The sequence below is a fragment of the Sinocyclocheilus anshuiensis genome, unplaced genomic scaffold (genome assembly GCF_001515605.1).
Source record: "Sinocyclocheilus anshuiensis isolate Anshui unplaced genomic scaffold, SAMN03320099.WGS_v1.1 scaffold656, whole genome shotgun sequence".
Classification (NCBI taxonomy): domain Eukaryota; kingdom Metazoa; phylum Chordata; class Actinopteri; order Cypriniformes; family Cyprinidae; genus Sinocyclocheilus; species Sinocyclocheilus anshuiensis.
The window spans coordinates 2,294,856-2,312,194 of record NW_015555829.1 but is presented as its reverse complement, the minus strand read 5'-3'; the positions used below and the strand labels follow the sequence as shown (position 1 = coordinate 2,312,194).

General features: G+C 36.0%; 2 protein-coding genes and 1 pseudogene across 4 annotated transcripts in view; 2 read left to right on the top strand and 1 right to left on the bottom strand.

Annotated features, from left to right (window-relative positions):
• Positions 1-1,690: 1,690 nt before the first annotated feature.
• On the bottom strand, positions 1,691-3,550 carry LOC107675335 (tRNA wybutosine-synthesizing protein 5-like; annotated as a pseudogene).
• LOC107675367 (uncharacterized protein C2orf47 homolog, mitochondrial-like) lies at positions 3,397-7,773 on the top strand. Its single transcript, XM_016469678.1, has 6 exons — positions 3,397-3,457; positions 3,869-4,227; positions 6,021-6,092; positions 6,186-6,312; positions 6,573-6,726; positions 6,950-7,773. The coding sequence occupies exons 2-6, from the start codon at positions 3,925-3,927 to the stop codon at positions 7,026-7,028; spliced, it is 735 nt and encodes a 244-aa protein (XP_016325164.1). The 5' UTR covers positions 3,397-3,457; positions 3,869-3,924; the 3' UTR covers positions 7,029-7,773.
• A 197-nt stretch (positions 7,774-7,970) lies between these two features.
• The window catches only part of LOC107675361 (GPI inositol-deacylase-like), a 13,951-nt gene continuing 4,582 nt past the window's right edge, over positions 7,971-17,339 (top strand). Inside the window, exons 1-21 of one of the 3 annotated variants that reach the window (XM_016469667.1) lie at positions 7,971-8,190; positions 8,817-8,970; positions 9,223-9,398; positions 11,207-11,378; positions 12,014-12,174; positions 12,301-12,353; positions 12,498-12,564; positions 12,634-12,739; positions 12,865-12,923; positions 13,017-13,100; positions 13,927-13,976; positions 14,210-14,261; positions 14,356-14,433; positions 14,617-14,692; positions 14,953-15,026; positions 15,297-15,348; positions 15,451-15,517; positions 15,624-15,729; positions 15,804-15,842; positions 15,936-16,114; positions 16,292-16,522. In XM_016469667.1, the coding sequence (XP_016325153.1) occupies positions 8,059-8,190; positions 8,817-8,970; positions 9,223-9,398; positions 11,207-11,378; positions 12,014-12,174; positions 12,301-12,353; positions 12,498-12,564; positions 12,634-12,739; positions 12,865-12,923; positions 13,017-13,100; positions 13,927-13,976; positions 14,210-14,261; positions 14,356-14,433; positions 14,617-14,692; positions 14,953-15,026; positions 15,297-15,348; positions 15,451-15,517; positions 15,624-15,729; positions 15,804-15,842; positions 15,936-16,114; positions 16,292-16,522 (2,168 nt within the window). In that variant the 5' untranslated portion in view covers positions 7,971-8,058. Of the gene's footprint in view, positions 8,191-8,816; positions 8,971-9,222; positions 9,399-11,155; positions 11,379-11,852; positions 11,858-12,013; positions 12,175-12,300; positions 12,354-12,497; positions 12,565-12,633; positions 12,740-12,864; positions 12,924-13,016; positions 13,101-13,926; positions 13,977-14,209; positions 14,262-14,355; positions 14,434-14,616; positions 14,693-14,952; positions 15,027-15,296; positions 15,349-15,450; positions 15,518-15,623; positions 15,730-15,803; positions 15,843-15,935; positions 16,115-16,291; positions 16,523-17,339 lie in introns of those variants that run through there. The other 2 variants (XM_016469666.1, XM_016469668.1) reach the window with 2 other exon arrangements.

Genomic DNA, 17,339 nt, shown 5'->3' with positions numbered 1-17,339 from the left:
GCTGGGTTATATTTAACCCAGCATTTTTTAGAGTGTATATATATAGTTAGAATATATTAACATTTAATATGATTTAGGTATATAATCTATGTTTTACGTATAGTTCCAAACACACAACAGCTATCAGAAAGTAGGCTAAAAGTGATGGGGGCCTTTAAACCGGAAAAGCGAGTCGTTGCACCTGCAAAAAAGCTTTTACTTTGCACCGCGTTAATTTCTAATGCCTAAAATTGTGGCGACACTTTGTCTGCGATATTTTTTTTTCTTTTTTTTTCGTCTTGCAAGGAGAAAAAAAAAACAGATAAACGTTTTTCTAATTTTAAGGAGTCGAATTTAAAGCATATCATGATGTTATAACGTGTATGCGCCTCAAGTCTCATTTTCATGTTTTCTTCTTATCGTTAGACCCAACCCCTCAATTTTTTGCTTTATTCAAGATTCAAGAGTTGTATTGTCATATGTACAGGAAACACTCGTTACACTATACAATGAAATTCTTACTCTGAGAATCCTCTATCAGCCTGGACATCAAAATGACAAAAACCACGAGTACTTAATACCAAAGTTACACAATTATAAAAGTACTCTATAGTGCAGTGTGTGCATATATAAGTGTGAATGTGCGGTGTAGACATATAAACAGTCTATGTAAACATGTAAGCATAGAGTACATGTACATTTATACATTATATATAAAGTGTTATAGATTATATACAGTATATATAGGTGTTATATATATATAATACATATATATTGTTTCATAGAGGTAAAACACTATTTACAGTTCAGATAACCTATAAAGATAAATAACTATACTTTCATAAACAGGCAAAGGAATACAATCGAAGTACTTACTGTAGACAGCAAAAATACAAATTTTTATTTTTTTTTTTTACCTTGTCAGCAGACATCCCACGGTGCTGAGGTAAATGAAACCGTGCAGTTGTGGAGAATTTATAAGCTATACTCAGAATTTAGGTTTCAGTTTCTCGAAAAGGGTGGAGGCTGAAGTTGTCACAGTTGGGTAAACGTCTATAGTGGTGTAGCCTACGTTCCATTTGCTCAAATAGCAAAATTAGAAAATAATGATAAAATTTCTATGACTTTCCAAAAGAGGAAAAAAAAACATCAACAGAATGATCACGGCTGCGTTTCTCAAAGCATCGTAAGTCTAAGCAGATCGTAGACCTATTGCCACCAATGGTCTCTACCATCAATTTAGCTTACGATGCTTTTGAGAAACGCAGCACACATTGGTCATAAGAGAGAAATTTGCAAGAGAAATATGTCAAATATGCAGTCACTCACCATTGTATTAGAAACATTCTCGCAGCAGCATAGGTAAGAAACAAATCCAAGAAAACAAACTATAGTATGTACACTAAAAATAAAGAAGTGACTAGGCAATTAAGTAGAATAAATGAATGAATAAATAAATAAATAAAACATTTTCAAATGGCAAGATTTAAGATGTTAATAACTGGAAACACGTCATTACAATCTGTGATAAGAATCCACTGAAGTTGAGTTGAGACCATGCTTTAAACCAGCAGTATATTATATTAATATATTTATTTAATAAAACCATTTTTGTGAAAGCTTTTATTTTAATAACTACACTAAGAAATCAAATACTTGTACAAAATTCCTTTGAATGACAAAAGCATTTATGTCACGTCTCATATTGCAAAAAGAGTCTTTGACTCATCTCTCAGATTTCTTTGGAAATAAACTAAAATGTCTTTATTGTCATTCTCAGACTCCATAGCTCCATTTCAGTTTAAACAGAGAAAGAACAATGCTGTGTCTAAATGTCCTTGGACAGCCTTCATAGGTTGTCTAAGGTAGGCCCGGCTTTGAGTCCGCAGCACAATTTGACGCGCATAGAAATCCCGATAATCAGGTGGCAGCTCTTCCAAGATGCCTAAAGTCCTCTCCAGAGACTGCAGGGCTCGAGTGGCTGCTACTGGGTCTTTGTTTCCATATGGATCTTTCTTATCATAACTCTCAGGTGGCAGATGCCTCCAGAACACGTTGACACCAACTCCAAACTGGAGAGCCAGAGTATTGTGAAACCAAAGAGCTGAGGAAATACAAATAAAAGTAGTATTTTTCTGAGTGCAATTCAGCACTACTTCAGGATTTGAGCACACTTAGATGTATGTGTGGTTCACAATGTTAAAAATAGAATTCTATAATTGTGCTGTGATTATGTATAACTTGTTGGTCTGGTTTAAGAATAGAATACCTGGAATGAAGAGCAGGTCTCCTGGTTCCAGAATACACTCGTAGCGACTTGCTTTCACAAACTCAGGATAAAGCTGCAGATCAGGAGTGTCAATGTCCAGAACTTCAGACTTGTCCCCTAAAAAAATCATTTTGTCACAATTTAAATTACAGTGAATTAACAAACTAACATTTAGTTCAAACTTTATCACACACTTTGTTTACTATTATGTATGTATTATGTATATACAGGTGCATCTCAATAAATTAGAATGTTGTGGAAAAGTTCATTTATTTCAGTAATTCAACTCAAATTGTGAAACTCGTGTATTAAATAAATTCAATGCACACAGACTGAAGTAGTTTAAGTCTTTGGTTCTTTTAATTGTGATGATTTTGGCTCACATAGTCACATAGTGGGGGGGTTAAAAACTGTAAGGATAGAGGCTTGAAAGATACAATTTTTTTTGTTCACAGACTGAAGTAGTTTAAGTCTTTGGTTCTTTTAATTGTGATGATTTTGGCTCACAGTCACATAGTGGGGGGGTTAAAAACTGTAAGGATAGAGGCTTGAAAGATACAATTTTTTTTGTCTTAAGCCATAATTATGTCCAAACGTATATGTATTAATTTAGCATAAATGGCACAAAATATTTGTCAAATAGAATATTAGAATCAAAACTTACTTTTTAAGGTAACTAACCTCACTGATGAAGAAATCTGAGTGCTTTGCCTCTGCAGCTCTCTGAATAAACTTGTCAAATGGCAGTGTCCTGAAATACAAAAGTATGTTATTCTTCCACAGTTTTGTGTTGTGCTCCGGTATAAAGGATTCATGTAAAACCACACACACCTGTACACAAAGTTCTTATGCAGAAAGTCCATCCTGGGCTCTGGGGACACATGCACTTTGACCTCGCGGTCTCCGCCCCTCTGCGCGAGATAACTCACTGTCCACGCGCGCGCACACGGCCCCACTGGGGCTTTAGACCGTTGGTCTACGCTAAATAAAACACGTGTCATTCATTTGTCCAGCACACCACAATAAATGGCTGTTTAATATATATTACACGAGTTACCAGTGGATATATGTCCCTCAAGAAAGTCTCTCTGTCCACATCGGTGTAGACGGGCACCTCCAGCTTTTCCGGACAATCTGAACTTAAATTTACTCTCCATTCGCTGCCATCTGCACCACTCCGCCTTCCGCTAGGAAATTCGACTCGTTTTGGTGAGTCGATTCTTTTAAACTGTTTGTTTTAAAGAACCGAATTAAAAGCCGAGTCTCTGAATGCTCTGAACTAAATCATCCAAGTAACGCCATGTAGACATATTGTTGTTTATTACGTTTTAAGAAGTTTGTTTAAATCATGATTTAAATGAGTAACGTTAGGTGAGTTGTTGACCCGAGAACTCCTCAGACTAATTCAGTCAATTGATTCATTTAAGTGAACCGACTCATTCGTGAACAAATTGGACATAGCTACTAGACATGTCTTTAACGTATTCTGTTCACATCAACACACATAGTATACATTTAATTAAGAATTTAAATAAAGGATAAGTCTGCTTTGTCAGAAAAATGCTGATATAGTGTAACATCTGTTATATAAATGTCCATATGTGGAACTTGTCTCTTTAGTATGTTGTCAGTCGGATTTCCATAACAGATGGGCCACTGAGGATGATGGGAGAAAGATGGCGCTACCCGTACTGAGGTGCTGCAGCTGTAACAGGCCCGTTTCGATTCTGATTCGGTACTTTATATCTAAGTCATTTTTAGCGAATCAGTCCAGACGACTCGCCCCCGTGGCGTCTGCAGTGTGTGATGTGCGTCAGTACAGCTCTGAGCGGGGGAGACACGAGCAGAACCAAAAGGTTGTGGTTGTTGGCGTCCCGAACCCCTTCATCTGGTTCCGAACCCGCATCTACTTCTTTCTCATCCGAGCTTACTTCGACAAAGAGTTTAGCATTGAGGAGTTCACGGAAGGAGCCAAACAGGTGAATGCCAATACCTGACAAAGCGTTATGTGATAGAAAATAAATAATGTCAGTTATGACAGTGCCTGTGCTATAATAGTTATGGACAAATTTTAATGTCTTAATTTTTAAGCTAAAAAGAACAGTGTTTATTTAAAATAGAAATATTTTCTAACAATATTTTTGAAAAGTCTTTATCACTTTTTATCAATTTAACACAGCCTTGCTGAATAAAAGCATTAATTTCTTTCAAACAAAAAAAGTTACTGACCCCAAACTTTTGAACAGTAGTGTATATTGTTACAAAAGATTTATTCGTTATATTCATCAAAGAATCCTGAAAAAAGTATCACAGGTTTAAAAAAAAAAAAAAAAACATTAAGCAGCAAAGCTGTTTCCACTATTGATATTAAATCATCATAATATAATGATTTCTGAAGGATCATGTGACACTAAAGACTGGAGTAATGATGCTGAAAATTCAGCTTTGATCACAAGAATAAATTATATTTTAAAGTATACTAAAATAGAAAACCATTTTTAAATTGTAATAATATTTCACAATACATTGAGGAGTTCACGGAAGGAGCCAAACAGGTGAATGCCAATACCTGACAAAGCGTTATGTGATAGAAAATAAATAATGTCAGTTATGACAGTGCCTGTGCTATAATAGTTATGGACAAATTTTAATGTCTTAATTTTTAAGCTAAAAAGAACAGTGTTTATTTAAAATAGAAATATTTTCTAACAATATTTTTGAAAAGTCTTTATCACTTTTTATCAATTTAACACAGCCTTGCTGAATAAAAGCATTAATTTCTTTCAAACAAAAAAAGTTACTGACCCCAAACTTTTGAACAGTAGTGTATATTGTTACAAAAGATTTATTCGTTATATTCATCAAAGAATCCTGAAAAAAGTATCACAGGTTTAAAAAAAAAAAAAAAAACATTAAGCAGCAAAGCTGTTTCCACTATTGATATTAAATCATCATAATATAATGATTTCTGAAGGATCATGTGACACTAAAGACTGGAGTAATGATGCTGAAAATTCAGCTTTGATCACAAGAATAAATTATATTTTAAAGTATACTAAAATAGAAAACCATTTTTAAATTGTAATAATATTTCACAATATTACTGTTTTTTCTGTATTTCTGATCAAATAAATGCAGCCACAATGAGCAGAAGAGACTTCTTTAAAAAAAACATAAAAAATCTTATTGATCCCAAACTTTTGAACGGCAGAGTAGGTAAACAAAATCACATTTATTTATTTATTTTATTTTATTTTTTATTGGCTTATAATCAAAATTTTAATATGCTTACTTTTGGTTGTATATGTGAACTGTGTACAATAGAGTCTAGGATTTAAAAATGTTTTAGTGTAGACCTGTATTAAAGGGGTCATATGATGCTTTTTTAAAGATCATTATTTTCCACGCCTTCTTTCTTTGCGTGCACATTTGGGCTCATTACGCAAATATTTCCACATAGTGATGTAGATATGTGGGGGTGTGTTAGAACGAGCCATTTTAGGGGGGCGTGGCAGAGTCTTAACTTTGATAAAGAATATCTCTTTGGTTTTGAGACTTTAGTCTTTGCAACTTCAGGGATCTTATCTATGCACAATCAGCTTGTAACACTCCAAAGAGAAAGGAAAACTTGAAATCGCATCATATGACCCCTTTAACAAGCAAAGAGACCAGATAAACTTTGTTAACCGGCCAAAACTAACCAATGCAGTTTTGAGTTACATGGTAACCCAGATAATAAGCAGAGTGCTTAAACTTCTCCTTTTACTCTCAGGCTTTCTCGCACGTATCAAGATTGCTGTCTCAGTGTCAGTTTGAGGCTCTTGAGGGATTAGTAGCTAAAGATGTAAGTACATGACGATACCAATAACTTTAATATTTACCTGTTTAAGAATATTGATTTCGTTTAGAGTAATTAATCTAACATTCCCTCCCATAGCTAATAGGGAAACTTGAGGAAAAATGCGCTCAATTGCCTTTGAGCCACCAGAGGGCGCTGTCAGCTGAGTCCGATGAGATCATGTACACAACAACAGGAGATGTGGGCATTTACTATGATGATAGCGGTGAGACCCTATATGCTTCATACCACGCAATATTCGCCCAGGTAATATGCTTAATTATTGTTTGTGGGCGTGTAATTTAGGAAATATAAGCTTTGTAACTTGCATTCAGCAAATCCTATTTATCAGACTGTTTCTTATATGCCAGCCAAGTTGAATTCATTCAGTAGGTTACTATTTCAAAAAATAATTTTGTGTAACATAGAGCATAAATGAATATGTATGACAAAAATAATTGCAAAAAAATTTTTCTTTTTTTTTAGGGAGGAAATATGTAAGTATTTTGATGCGTTTTTGGTACTTGACGAGTGCCAGACTTCCAGATGAGAGTATGGAGGGAGCGAGAATATTCCAGGTTGTCATTGGTGGGGAAGGAGAGAGACCAGAGACCAAGAGATTGTTGACAGCCAATTATGAGTGAGTATTGTGATTACTCTCTTCATTGTCCGTGTGTTGAGTCTCATAGTGTAATGGATTGCAAGGCTCTTGTATTTGTATTACAGTTTAACTTAACTATACTTCTTAGGAGTAGTAGAAAACTACTATTTTAATACTTTGAGTTGTTATAACTGTACTAAATTATAACATAAACATCAGTATAACATTTATGTCTGTCATTTATGTTTTCCTTTTTTGACAGATTCCAAAGGGAGTTTACCCAAGGCGTGATTCCAGATTGGATCATCACAAGAATAGAGCACTCAAAACTTCTTGACTAAGTGTGTTTAACTTGCAGAGGAGAGATGTATTTTTCATGCTTTTTTTTTTGTTTAATATTGCTCAACATGCCAAAACATGTAGGCAAGATTCACTGGAAAAAATAATGCTGCAATATTGTCAGCTCCAGGTACTTTCCATGGGCAATAGAAAGTTATAAATGTTGACTTCCTGTGTGCTTCCGTGTATTGCTGATCTCACATTAATAACTTTTACATTAATATGTTTGTAATTTATGGTTGGCTCCTGATTGATCAGTTTGGTCTTTTAAAAAAAAGGTGCTGTTGTTTTTTTAAACTTTGTGTGATGAGTTTTGGGGTCAGGTTGACTGCACATTGCACAAACTGTGCAACTGAACTGTAAAACTATACAAGAAAAAAGCAATCCTTTAGTATTGAAGACATACAGACTGCTGCCTGGATACTTTGAAAGACAGGTTCATACAGAATGATGAACTGACCAGTAAGCTCTGTAACGGTTTTATCAAAAATTCCATGTTATGTAAAATATTTTAGTGCAAAAAAAACAACAACAACAACATGAATAAAATGTGATAGAAAACCAACTAACATGATTTTTAATGTCACCATGTTTTAATGTTTCCATATTCATATTGAGGCACACAATGGGGATATGAAAGTGTACTGCATAATATGAATTCCTCATTAATATTATGTACGTTCCCTTGCTTTAAACTTAAGCTTTCAAGATGACACGACGGACCATGGATTTCTCCTCTATTTACGCCTTCCAACGTTTTAAATATTGCAGAATTATTCCACGACGATTCCACACTCTGTTCTTTTGCAATCCCTCCCACTGTCAATTTTGATTGGCCAAACCCAGAACCTATTCTCCCTCTCCATTGGCTACTCTCCTGTCTGCGTCGTGACATCTTCCCATTGGCTGCGTGACAGGTCCGTAGGAGGTTTCCTATTGGTTTAAACAGGCAGTGTGGGTTTACAATAAGCAAAGCGGAGACACGATTACAATGAATATTTGTGAATAAAATCAAGCTTATCTTGTAGAGACATGAGACTCGCTGGATACGCGTTTTACGGCTTTGCTATTGGGCTTTTGCTTGTGGGTTTGCGGGATTTATTGTTTGGTTTCGGGGAGAACCGATGCAGCATGACATACATGTTCGAGTACCCAGAATACCGAGTAAGTTTCACTGCAAACACAGTCTGTATCACTGTTGCTTTCTTCACACGTTTGGTTTGCAATTAGCAAAATGCACCATTTCTTGTAATTAGAGCAACATCACTAGCTCACAAATCAGTTCCTCATGCCCGTCATTCTACCTGTTGTTTTGGCAACAACAAACAGAACTAATCCGCAACATCTGTCATTATACATTATTTCGATGGGCAAAACCCCCTCGCTTCCTTCACACTTATATTTTTTAAATATTTTTATTGTAAGGTATTCATGGTACTAGAATATCCACCTCAAAAGTATGCATCATTTATTTCTATCTAAAATATAACGAATATTAGGGGAAAATAAGTCGTAATTTTGTTACTGATGTTAAAAATAGGGTTATTTAAAAACCAATTAATGAACGGCTGAAGAAAATCATAAGTAATACCATGGTAGCATGTATAACTTATAAGAGAACGTCTTAAAATAAAGCTCTACCTGCCACGCATTCAACCCTGAATGACTTGAACATGCATTTAAAGTTTCGCTTGTTTCAGGAATACTGTTTTACTACTTGATTTGCATTTTGTCCTGCATTTTCCTCTGCGCATGAATGTTTAGTCTTGTATGTTTATGTGCTTGCACAGCGCGTGCAGCTTCCGAGGCGTGTCGCGCGCCAGTACCCATCATACGGGCTGTATCTGTATGGAGAGGGCGCATATGCTCAGGAGAACAGAGGACTCGAGCTCACCGGCGCACCTGTGCTCTTCTTGCCTGGGAACGCGGGCAGCTACAAGCAAGGTGAGATGGAACTGGGTTTTCTTCAGTGTTTCAGTCAACATATCTTATGCATATGTAATTTGAGTAGCTTGGTTTTGTTTATTTTCCCTTCAAGGTGGTTTTAGACTGTTAGGTGGTTTGTTTGCTCAATCAATCTTGATCCTCCTACTGAGTTTTTCCCAGTACTTATGAAATATTCTGATTGTTCATTACAAATAGAGCAAGACAGAGGTGAGAGCTCACACAGAGATGTCGTTCTACTCTCTCTTGCAGCTTGTTCTCTGGGTTCAGTGGCTTTAAGGAAGGCTGAGAACCTGGACAGACGAATCCATATGAACGTGTTCACCATTGACTTCAACGAGGAGTTGGTGGCCCTGTATGGTGGCAGTTTGCGCAGACAGACTCAATTTCTATATGAAAGCATCAAAGTCATCTTGCGCCTTTACGAGGTCAGAGGTCAAGGGCATCTTTTTTCCCTTTCCATCCTTTTTGTCCTTTTCATTTCTTCCCTTCCCTTTCCATCCTTTTCTGTCCCTTTGCTACAGATCACAAATTACAGTTATCTAGACTGTTGTTCATAGTATACACGCTTGATCATGATCATATAGACAAGTATTAGTTTTGAGCAGAGGTGTAAAGTATTGGAGTAAATGTAATTTTTTACTCTTTACTTCACTACATTTTTTAATGAGTATCTGTACTCTTTACTCCACTACATTTGAAATGAGTGTTGCAGTTACACATTACATTTTGCATGGACCTAGCTTTTTCTGCAGCAGTTTATTTCTGCTACAAAAGACGTGATACTGCCTATTACAGGTCACTGAAAGTACTGCATCTTGTGTGTTTTGCCCTTACTCTCCCAAACTTTTCAACAAGGCTATGTGAATGTGAGTTCCTTGGCAAGTATTTGTGAATCACAAGTGTTTTATATATGAGATGAGGACATGACTGCAGCTGGCAATGAGGCCGAAACCTGCACATGCACTGCAAGAAGGCTTCGGTAAATGTGATTGCTCTCCTCACAAATCAACTCTTTCTAGTTTTTGTTTCATGCTCTCTGTGCCTTGCCCTGGACTTTTGTCACTTCCAGTCTCCCGTGGTGTTTGCAGTCAGTTTGTAGTCTTTGTTCATTGGTTCCCCTTGATTAGTCTCCCCAGGTGTGACTTATCTTAAGATGTTAGCCCCCTGTGTGTATATATATATATAGCCCTAGTTTTTCTTTAGTTCCCTGTGAGTTGTTGAATGTAATGGTTGTCTGTTTGCCAGTCATTCTGTTCTTTGTTCCCTTTGGTTTTTGGCTTATTGTTTGTTCTAGTTTTTCCATTAAATGCCTGCACATAGATGCTTGCCTCTGCCTTTTCCCCCAGCTTCTCCACAACATTACAGTTTTTCACTGGCATGTTTCTTTAACTAGTGCATCTTTGAGCCTATATTTAGTATAAGTAAAATACTTAAGTACTGTTAAAATCAGATACTCTTAAGACTTTTACTCAAGTTATTTTGGAATTGGTGACTTGTAACATGTAGTGGAGTAATTTTCACTGTAAGGTATCTGTACTTTTACTCAAGTATGGTTTTTAGGTACTCTTTACACCTCTGGTTTTGAGTTGATAGTCTGCAGATTTTGGGCAGTCAGAGTTGACAGATATTACAGAGCATTCTTCAATATTTCAGTCAGCTCATCTTACACATACATACGTGATATTAATAAGTTGGTCTTGTTTACTTTCCCTTCAAGGTGGGTTTTGACAGTTGGGTGACAAAAAAAAAAAAACGGTCTGTTTGCTTAATCTTGATCCTCCAGCTGACTTACTCCACGACTAATGAAACTTTCTGATTATTCATTGCAAGCGGAGAAAGAGAGATTGTGAGAGCTCATTGCAACACACAGACAATGCAGAAAATCTGTTGCTTTAACAGAAGATTATTGCGCTAACAATGCCTACGTTTTATACTTTGAGCCGATTTTAGAACACATCTTGTTCTTATTTGTCATGCGTCTCCTAGCAACAAGGCACATGTTTCTGCGTGTGTTGTTTAGTAGTGTTTGATTTTCAGCTTATAATAATGATGTATGATGCCATTTTTTTTGTAAACATTCACAAAGTTCAGCAAGTGTATAAAATCTTTTCAGATTTTAAAAGTCATATAGTGTATTCCAGCCTTTAGTGACTTCATTATTGAACCTCATTGCCATTTGTAGATCAACTACATCCAAACCAATGATCTTTTTACTACATTCCCATGGCTGCAGGACCGTCCAGACCCTCCCACAGGTGTGGCTCTGGTGGGTCACTCCATGGGTGGAGTGGTGGCAAGAGCTTTGTTCGCCCTGGCATGTTTCAACCCACGCCTGGTCAGCTTCATCATCACCCAGGCCTCCCCCCACCAGGCACCTGTCCTGTCTCTGGACCCTTATATACTGGGTAGGAAAGAAACCTACAGACATACATAAATATGTACAGATGATTTGTTTGAGAGTTTTGAAGGTACACTACAGTTCAAAATATTGTTTTTTTGTTTATTTTGAAAGAAATTAGTTAGATTTTTTTATTCAGCAAGGACGCATTAAATTGATTAAATGTAACAGTAAAGACAATTATAATGTTACAAAAAAATTCAATTTCAAATAATTGCTGAACTTTCAATTCCTCAAAAGAATTCTGAAAAAATATGTATTACCGTTTCCACAAAAATATTAACTATTAACTAACTATTTTTAACACTGGTAATAAGAAACCAGCATATTACAATGATTTTTGAAGAATCATGTGACATTGAAGATGAGAGTAATGGCTGCTGAAAATTTAGCTTTAAATTGAAAAACATTTATGGTGAATTGTAATAATTTCACAGTATTACTATTTTTACTGTATTTTTACTCGCATGCATACATGCAGCTATGGTGAGCATAAGAGGCTTCTTTCAAAAACATAAAAAAAATTCTGCTGCTATATTATACTTATTATACTTATAATATTATACTTTCTCAGACAAAAAGTTTGATTGCAAACGTACAGTTTTTTGGTGTGCTAACATCTGAATTGTGTGTCTGTGGTAGAGTTTTACTCTAGAGTCAGACATCGCTGGGCCACAAGTGCTGAAGACCTTCGAAATGTAACCGTTCTCTCTGTGGGTGGTGGTTACCTTGACTTCCAGGTGCGCTCTGGTTTGACGGCGCTGTCCTGTCCCATCGATGACCTCAATAAGATGTCAGTAGTGGTAGGTCTACTAGCTATTAAAGTTACAGGTTGAAATATTTAACCAAAGAGAATTTTTTCAAGTAGAACCTGATTTGTTTTTAATGTCCATACATTGATACATCAGTGTTTTCTGAATTGGTTTAAGGCAACTGCAGTTCCCCGAAGCTGGGTTTCCACAGATCATATTTCCATTGTTTGGTATGTTTTTGCATCCTAACATTGTTTCATCAAAATGGAGAGAGAAATAAAACTGATAGCTAATTATTTTGCTTTTAAGCTGCTTAACTTCATAATGGCTAATGAATTTCATCCTTTATAATGTGAATTCCTTTATACTTGAAGGTGCAAGGAGCTGGTTCTGGCCACAGTCCGGGTGTTCTTCGACCTTATTGAACCTGAAACCGGGCAGGTGAGTCATGTCCTAATACAGTGATAGTGTGTGTTTAAGGTGTTTTTATTGACTCATGTTTCTCTTTAGTTCACAGAGAGTCCTGAGAAGCGGATGTCAGTGCTGAACTATCACTTCTTTAGACATCCAGTGCTAAAACCTGGAGGAGCACAGGATGACCCTGTCACTTTCTCAGGTCTGTGTTTGTGTGCACATGTATATTTATAGGCTTATAAGTTTTCATCACAACTGCACTGAAGATGATGCCTGATTCTCCTTTTCATGCTATTTTTGTCCGAATCTATTCATCCATCCCTCCAGCTCCTCCTGATGCGTGGAAGGAGGTCAACACACTCCGTCTGTTCTACAGTGCCCCCAAGGTGACAATATGTTTCATCACCTCAGGCAAAATTATGCCAGCTGCATCTCTCTGAATGTTGCACTAATGTAAACCATCTTCCAACTCTTGACAGGAAGCTCAAGTCAAGTACTTCCTGTTTGATCTCTCCAGTCGAAGGAAAGCTTATAGTCATTTCCACTGCCGCAGTAATAATATGGTGAGAGAGAGACCAACAGCACCAAACCCAGAAACCTTTTTTCCTTTAAATGTAACATTTTGATGTGAATGTAGGTCTGTTTAAGGGCATTCCTATTAAATTTCTTGGTGTCCCCTTTGTGAAGAAAATGTGGATTATTATTGTGCATTCAAATGTAATTTAAAGGGATAGTTCACCCAAAAAATGAAAATTACCCCATGATTTACTCACCCTCTAGCCATGCTAGGTGTATATGACTTTCTTCTTTCAGATGAATACAATTTGAGTTATATTAAAAATGTCCTGGCTCTTCAAAGTTTTATAATGGCAGTGAAATGGGTTTTGAAGTCTAATAAAGTGCATCCATCCATCCATAATAAAAAGTACTTTTTATTTTTTTAAAGAGTACTTTTTATGATGGATAGATGGATGCACTTTATTGGACTTCAAAATTTCAACACCCATTCACTGCCATTATAAAACTTGGAAGAGCCAGGACATTTTTCTTTATTATAACTCTGATTGTATTCGTCTGAAAGAAAAAGGTCATAAACACCTATGATGGCTTGAGGGTGAGTAAATCAAGCAGTAATTTTCATTTTTGGGTGAAATATCCCTAAAATGTACAAATTCCTATGTTTTTAAACTTAGTCAAATATTATGAAGCAAAATGTAAACTTGTAAAAAAATTATGTATAAAAAGCAAAGTATGTATTTTGCAGGAAAGTGCAGTTTTTCTTTCATACAGGCTGTTGTCCAAGTTGCAGTCTTTGTTCCTTGTGACTTATGCTCATTGTGAATGTTCTTAGCCATTTTGAAGAGCTGTTTGTCTGTACATGTTCAACAGGAAATGACCAGCTGGCTGTATGGCTGCACACAGATGAGTGGCTCAATGTGGTGAGTAAAATAAACCACATAAAAATCCTGTTAAAAAGAGCAACATTTAAGAAATAATTACCAGGGCCGTACAGAATCTGCACTCGTAAAGTTAGCACATTTTCATGAGCCTGGTGCATTGCACACATGTTGATCCATACCATCAATATGGACTGTTGTTGATAATATAAATTGTATAGTATGTGTTCAGTTATTTGCTTTGTAAATTGCTTTCTTATCTATTTTTCCCCCAGTGTTCAGGCAGTAGATCTCTCACCTCAGACAGAACTTCTTCCAGCTTATAAGGTCATTCTAGGTTATTCAGTAACATACCTTGTATAGCTACATTTTGCGGAAAAACAAAAAAAAAGAAGTATAAACTGTCTGTGTTTCTTTATAGGCTGTAACAGTAAAAATCAGTGAGCTTTTGTCTGTTTCTCATCTCATCATTGATGCCTCGAACCCCAGTGGAGCACAGGTTAGAGGTTAATACAGTCCACATTATCATGTTCGTAATGAAAACTTGCATTACATGACAGACCACATTAGCAAACATTTCCCTTATTAAAACATGCATTTAATGATCTATGTCTCAATTTGCAATGAGTTTTTTTTTTTTGTGTTAAAGATGCTTTTTAAACGCTTAATTGTCTGTTTGTAGTTCGTAGTGGAGTGTGAGCTGCAGAGAGAGGAGAGCTTAACTGTCTCAGTGCAGGTGCCTCATGTGCTGTCCTTTGGTGAGCCCACTAAACACTCCATACTTGTTTACATTTTACTTTTAAGGCATTTAGCAGATGCTGTCATGTTTTTTAGTTGCCCGTTTTGCCTTAACGACAGCTGGATGAGCTATTTTTTGCACATTGTTAACATAAAATAGGCCTATTTAAAAACAATGTAATAATCTTATAACATTCTTACACTGTCAAAAAGAAAAAAATTATATAAGTTGGTGTGTTTATTGTATGTGGATGCTTTAACCTGAATGTGACTGTTTTAGGTCTGACTGTCAGTGACATCAGCATTAACTCCTCTGGGCTGCTTCATACACTACAGCTACAAGACTTTCATCAGGTGATCGCTCACAGCATTCCCTGTTGTTCTACTCTCCTTCCTTTTAAACCTCAGATTCTCCATATAGTTTATCCCTCTGTTTTTTTTTTCTCAAATATCCATTTATAGTAGAAACTTTTGTAATGGTACAAATCCCATAATAATCTTTAGAATAGTTTCTTATGTTGATGTTCTATGCAGTAATCTGTTACATCCTAACCTTTAATTAAAATAAGATATTAAAATATACCCGAAAGCATAATAAAAGTTAATTTGTTTGTGTTCCTTCAGGTTTATCAAGCTTTCAGAATAACGATCACGAGTCACTGCAAAACCACTAAAGGTAACCAGTTTGTTCAGCTTTATCTGCCAGAAAATAAGCATGATGATTTAAAAGACTCACGTCTGATACTATAGGTGTATGTCTGATACTATTGTGTTACAGACAGACTGCCCAGTGTGTACAGACTGAGAGTACCTTGGTTTCATGAAGACTCCTTTGATATTGCAAGGTAGAAAGAGGCTTGTCATTAATCAGGCAACTTTCCTCCGCTCTCTTTTTGCATCAGAGTACTGATAGTTGTGTTATTCATTAAAAAAAAATTTTTTCCACCAAAGTATTCCTTCGGTATCTGAAATCTACAGCATGCTTCACTCTAGCCGCCCAGACAACGCCACCAGTGCCCTACTGCAGCTCCACACTGCCCCCAACTGCCAATACAAGGTATTTCATCCACATTTTCTTGTTTTCTCGAAGGTGAACTTATTAACTAACTTTGTATTTTTTTTTCTTTATAGGTGTCTATTCGGACTTCGTTTCCCAAAGTGCTTGGGCAGGTGTGCTTACATTGTGGTATTTCATTTTAAATGCATTTCAAGTTTTAACCCCAGAGTATTCCTCGTGTTCAAAAGGAATTGTTTGTTCTTTAGATTCTGCGTTTCTGTGGTCCAGTTCTCCCTGTCTACTCGGCTGTAGTTCTTCTTCTGATGATCAGGACTCAGCTGAGCTCCATCAAAAGATCTGGACATCCTGTTGGAATCCAAGAGGGCATGAGTAAATCCTTACAGCTCCACAAACTGGAAGTGCCCATCCTCCTGCTGCTGCTCAGGTCAGTCCTGATACAGGATCTTTTTTTTTTTTTTTCAGGCAGTGTTCCATTTTGACAATACATTATTCAATAAATTTAGTAAATGTAATAATTTTTTTCCAGCAAATTAAAACAGTTATAAAATATTTACAGTATATATCTATTTTTCTTTTTTTCCCCCCTATTGTTCTACCATAGGCAGAGCTGGTTTCAGGATGTCTGGTCCTCTCTGGGTCTCCCTGCGGTGGATGCTCTTCCTCTAAACTCTGTGGAGGACCTACCCCAGGATCCAAAGGCCTCTATGCAGGAATGGCCCCGTCTAGTGTCCCCACTGCTCTGTGTGCTTGGTGCATCCATTGCATTCTGGGGTAGCACAGTCCTCAGAGTGTTTGTCTATTTCCTGTCCTTTGTTCTTGCTCCACTGCACAGGTAAAAGTCGTGTTAATATCAGCTTTGTAATAGGTGTTCTAAATAAATAGATAGTTTTGAAGTGTTATGTTTTATCTAAATGTAGATGTTTTGATCTAAATCAAACATCAGACAAAAATTAACACTCATAATTCTGTGAGTTCAGTAATGTTTTTTATGTTAATAAGACCGATTTAACCCTCTACCGCATGGTGTGACCATATGGCAACATACTGTACTCTTTGTGTTCATTTCCTTGCCACTGTCTCTTTAATTCAGCATTCTTTTTTTTTTTTTTTTTTGTTGGAAAGATTATTTCTTTTTAATTTATAAAAAATGATAGTAAAGATATTTATAATGTTACAAAAGGTTTGTATTTCAAATAAATGCTTTTCTTCAAACATTCTATTCATCAAAGAATCCTGAAAAAAATGTATCACTTTCCACCAAATTAAGTAAAACTACTTTTTTTAAAATTGACAATAATATTTTTTTTTTCTTCAGCACCAGATTAGCATATTAGAATGATTTATGAAGGATCATGTGACACTGAAGACTGGAGTAATGGCTGCTGAAAGTTCAGCTTTACTTTTAAAATATATCAAAATAGGAAACAGTATTTTTGAATTATAATAATATTGTAATTATATTATTACTATTCTAGAATATTATTGTTTTTAACGTATTTGATCAGATAAATGCAGCCTGCTGAGCAAAAGAGACTTTCAAAAACCAGAGAGTTTAGAAAAATCTTACTGACCATAAACATTTGAATGAAAGTGTAAAAACCTATTCAGTGCACATGCAAAAAAAATATTTATCTTTTTTAAACATGGTC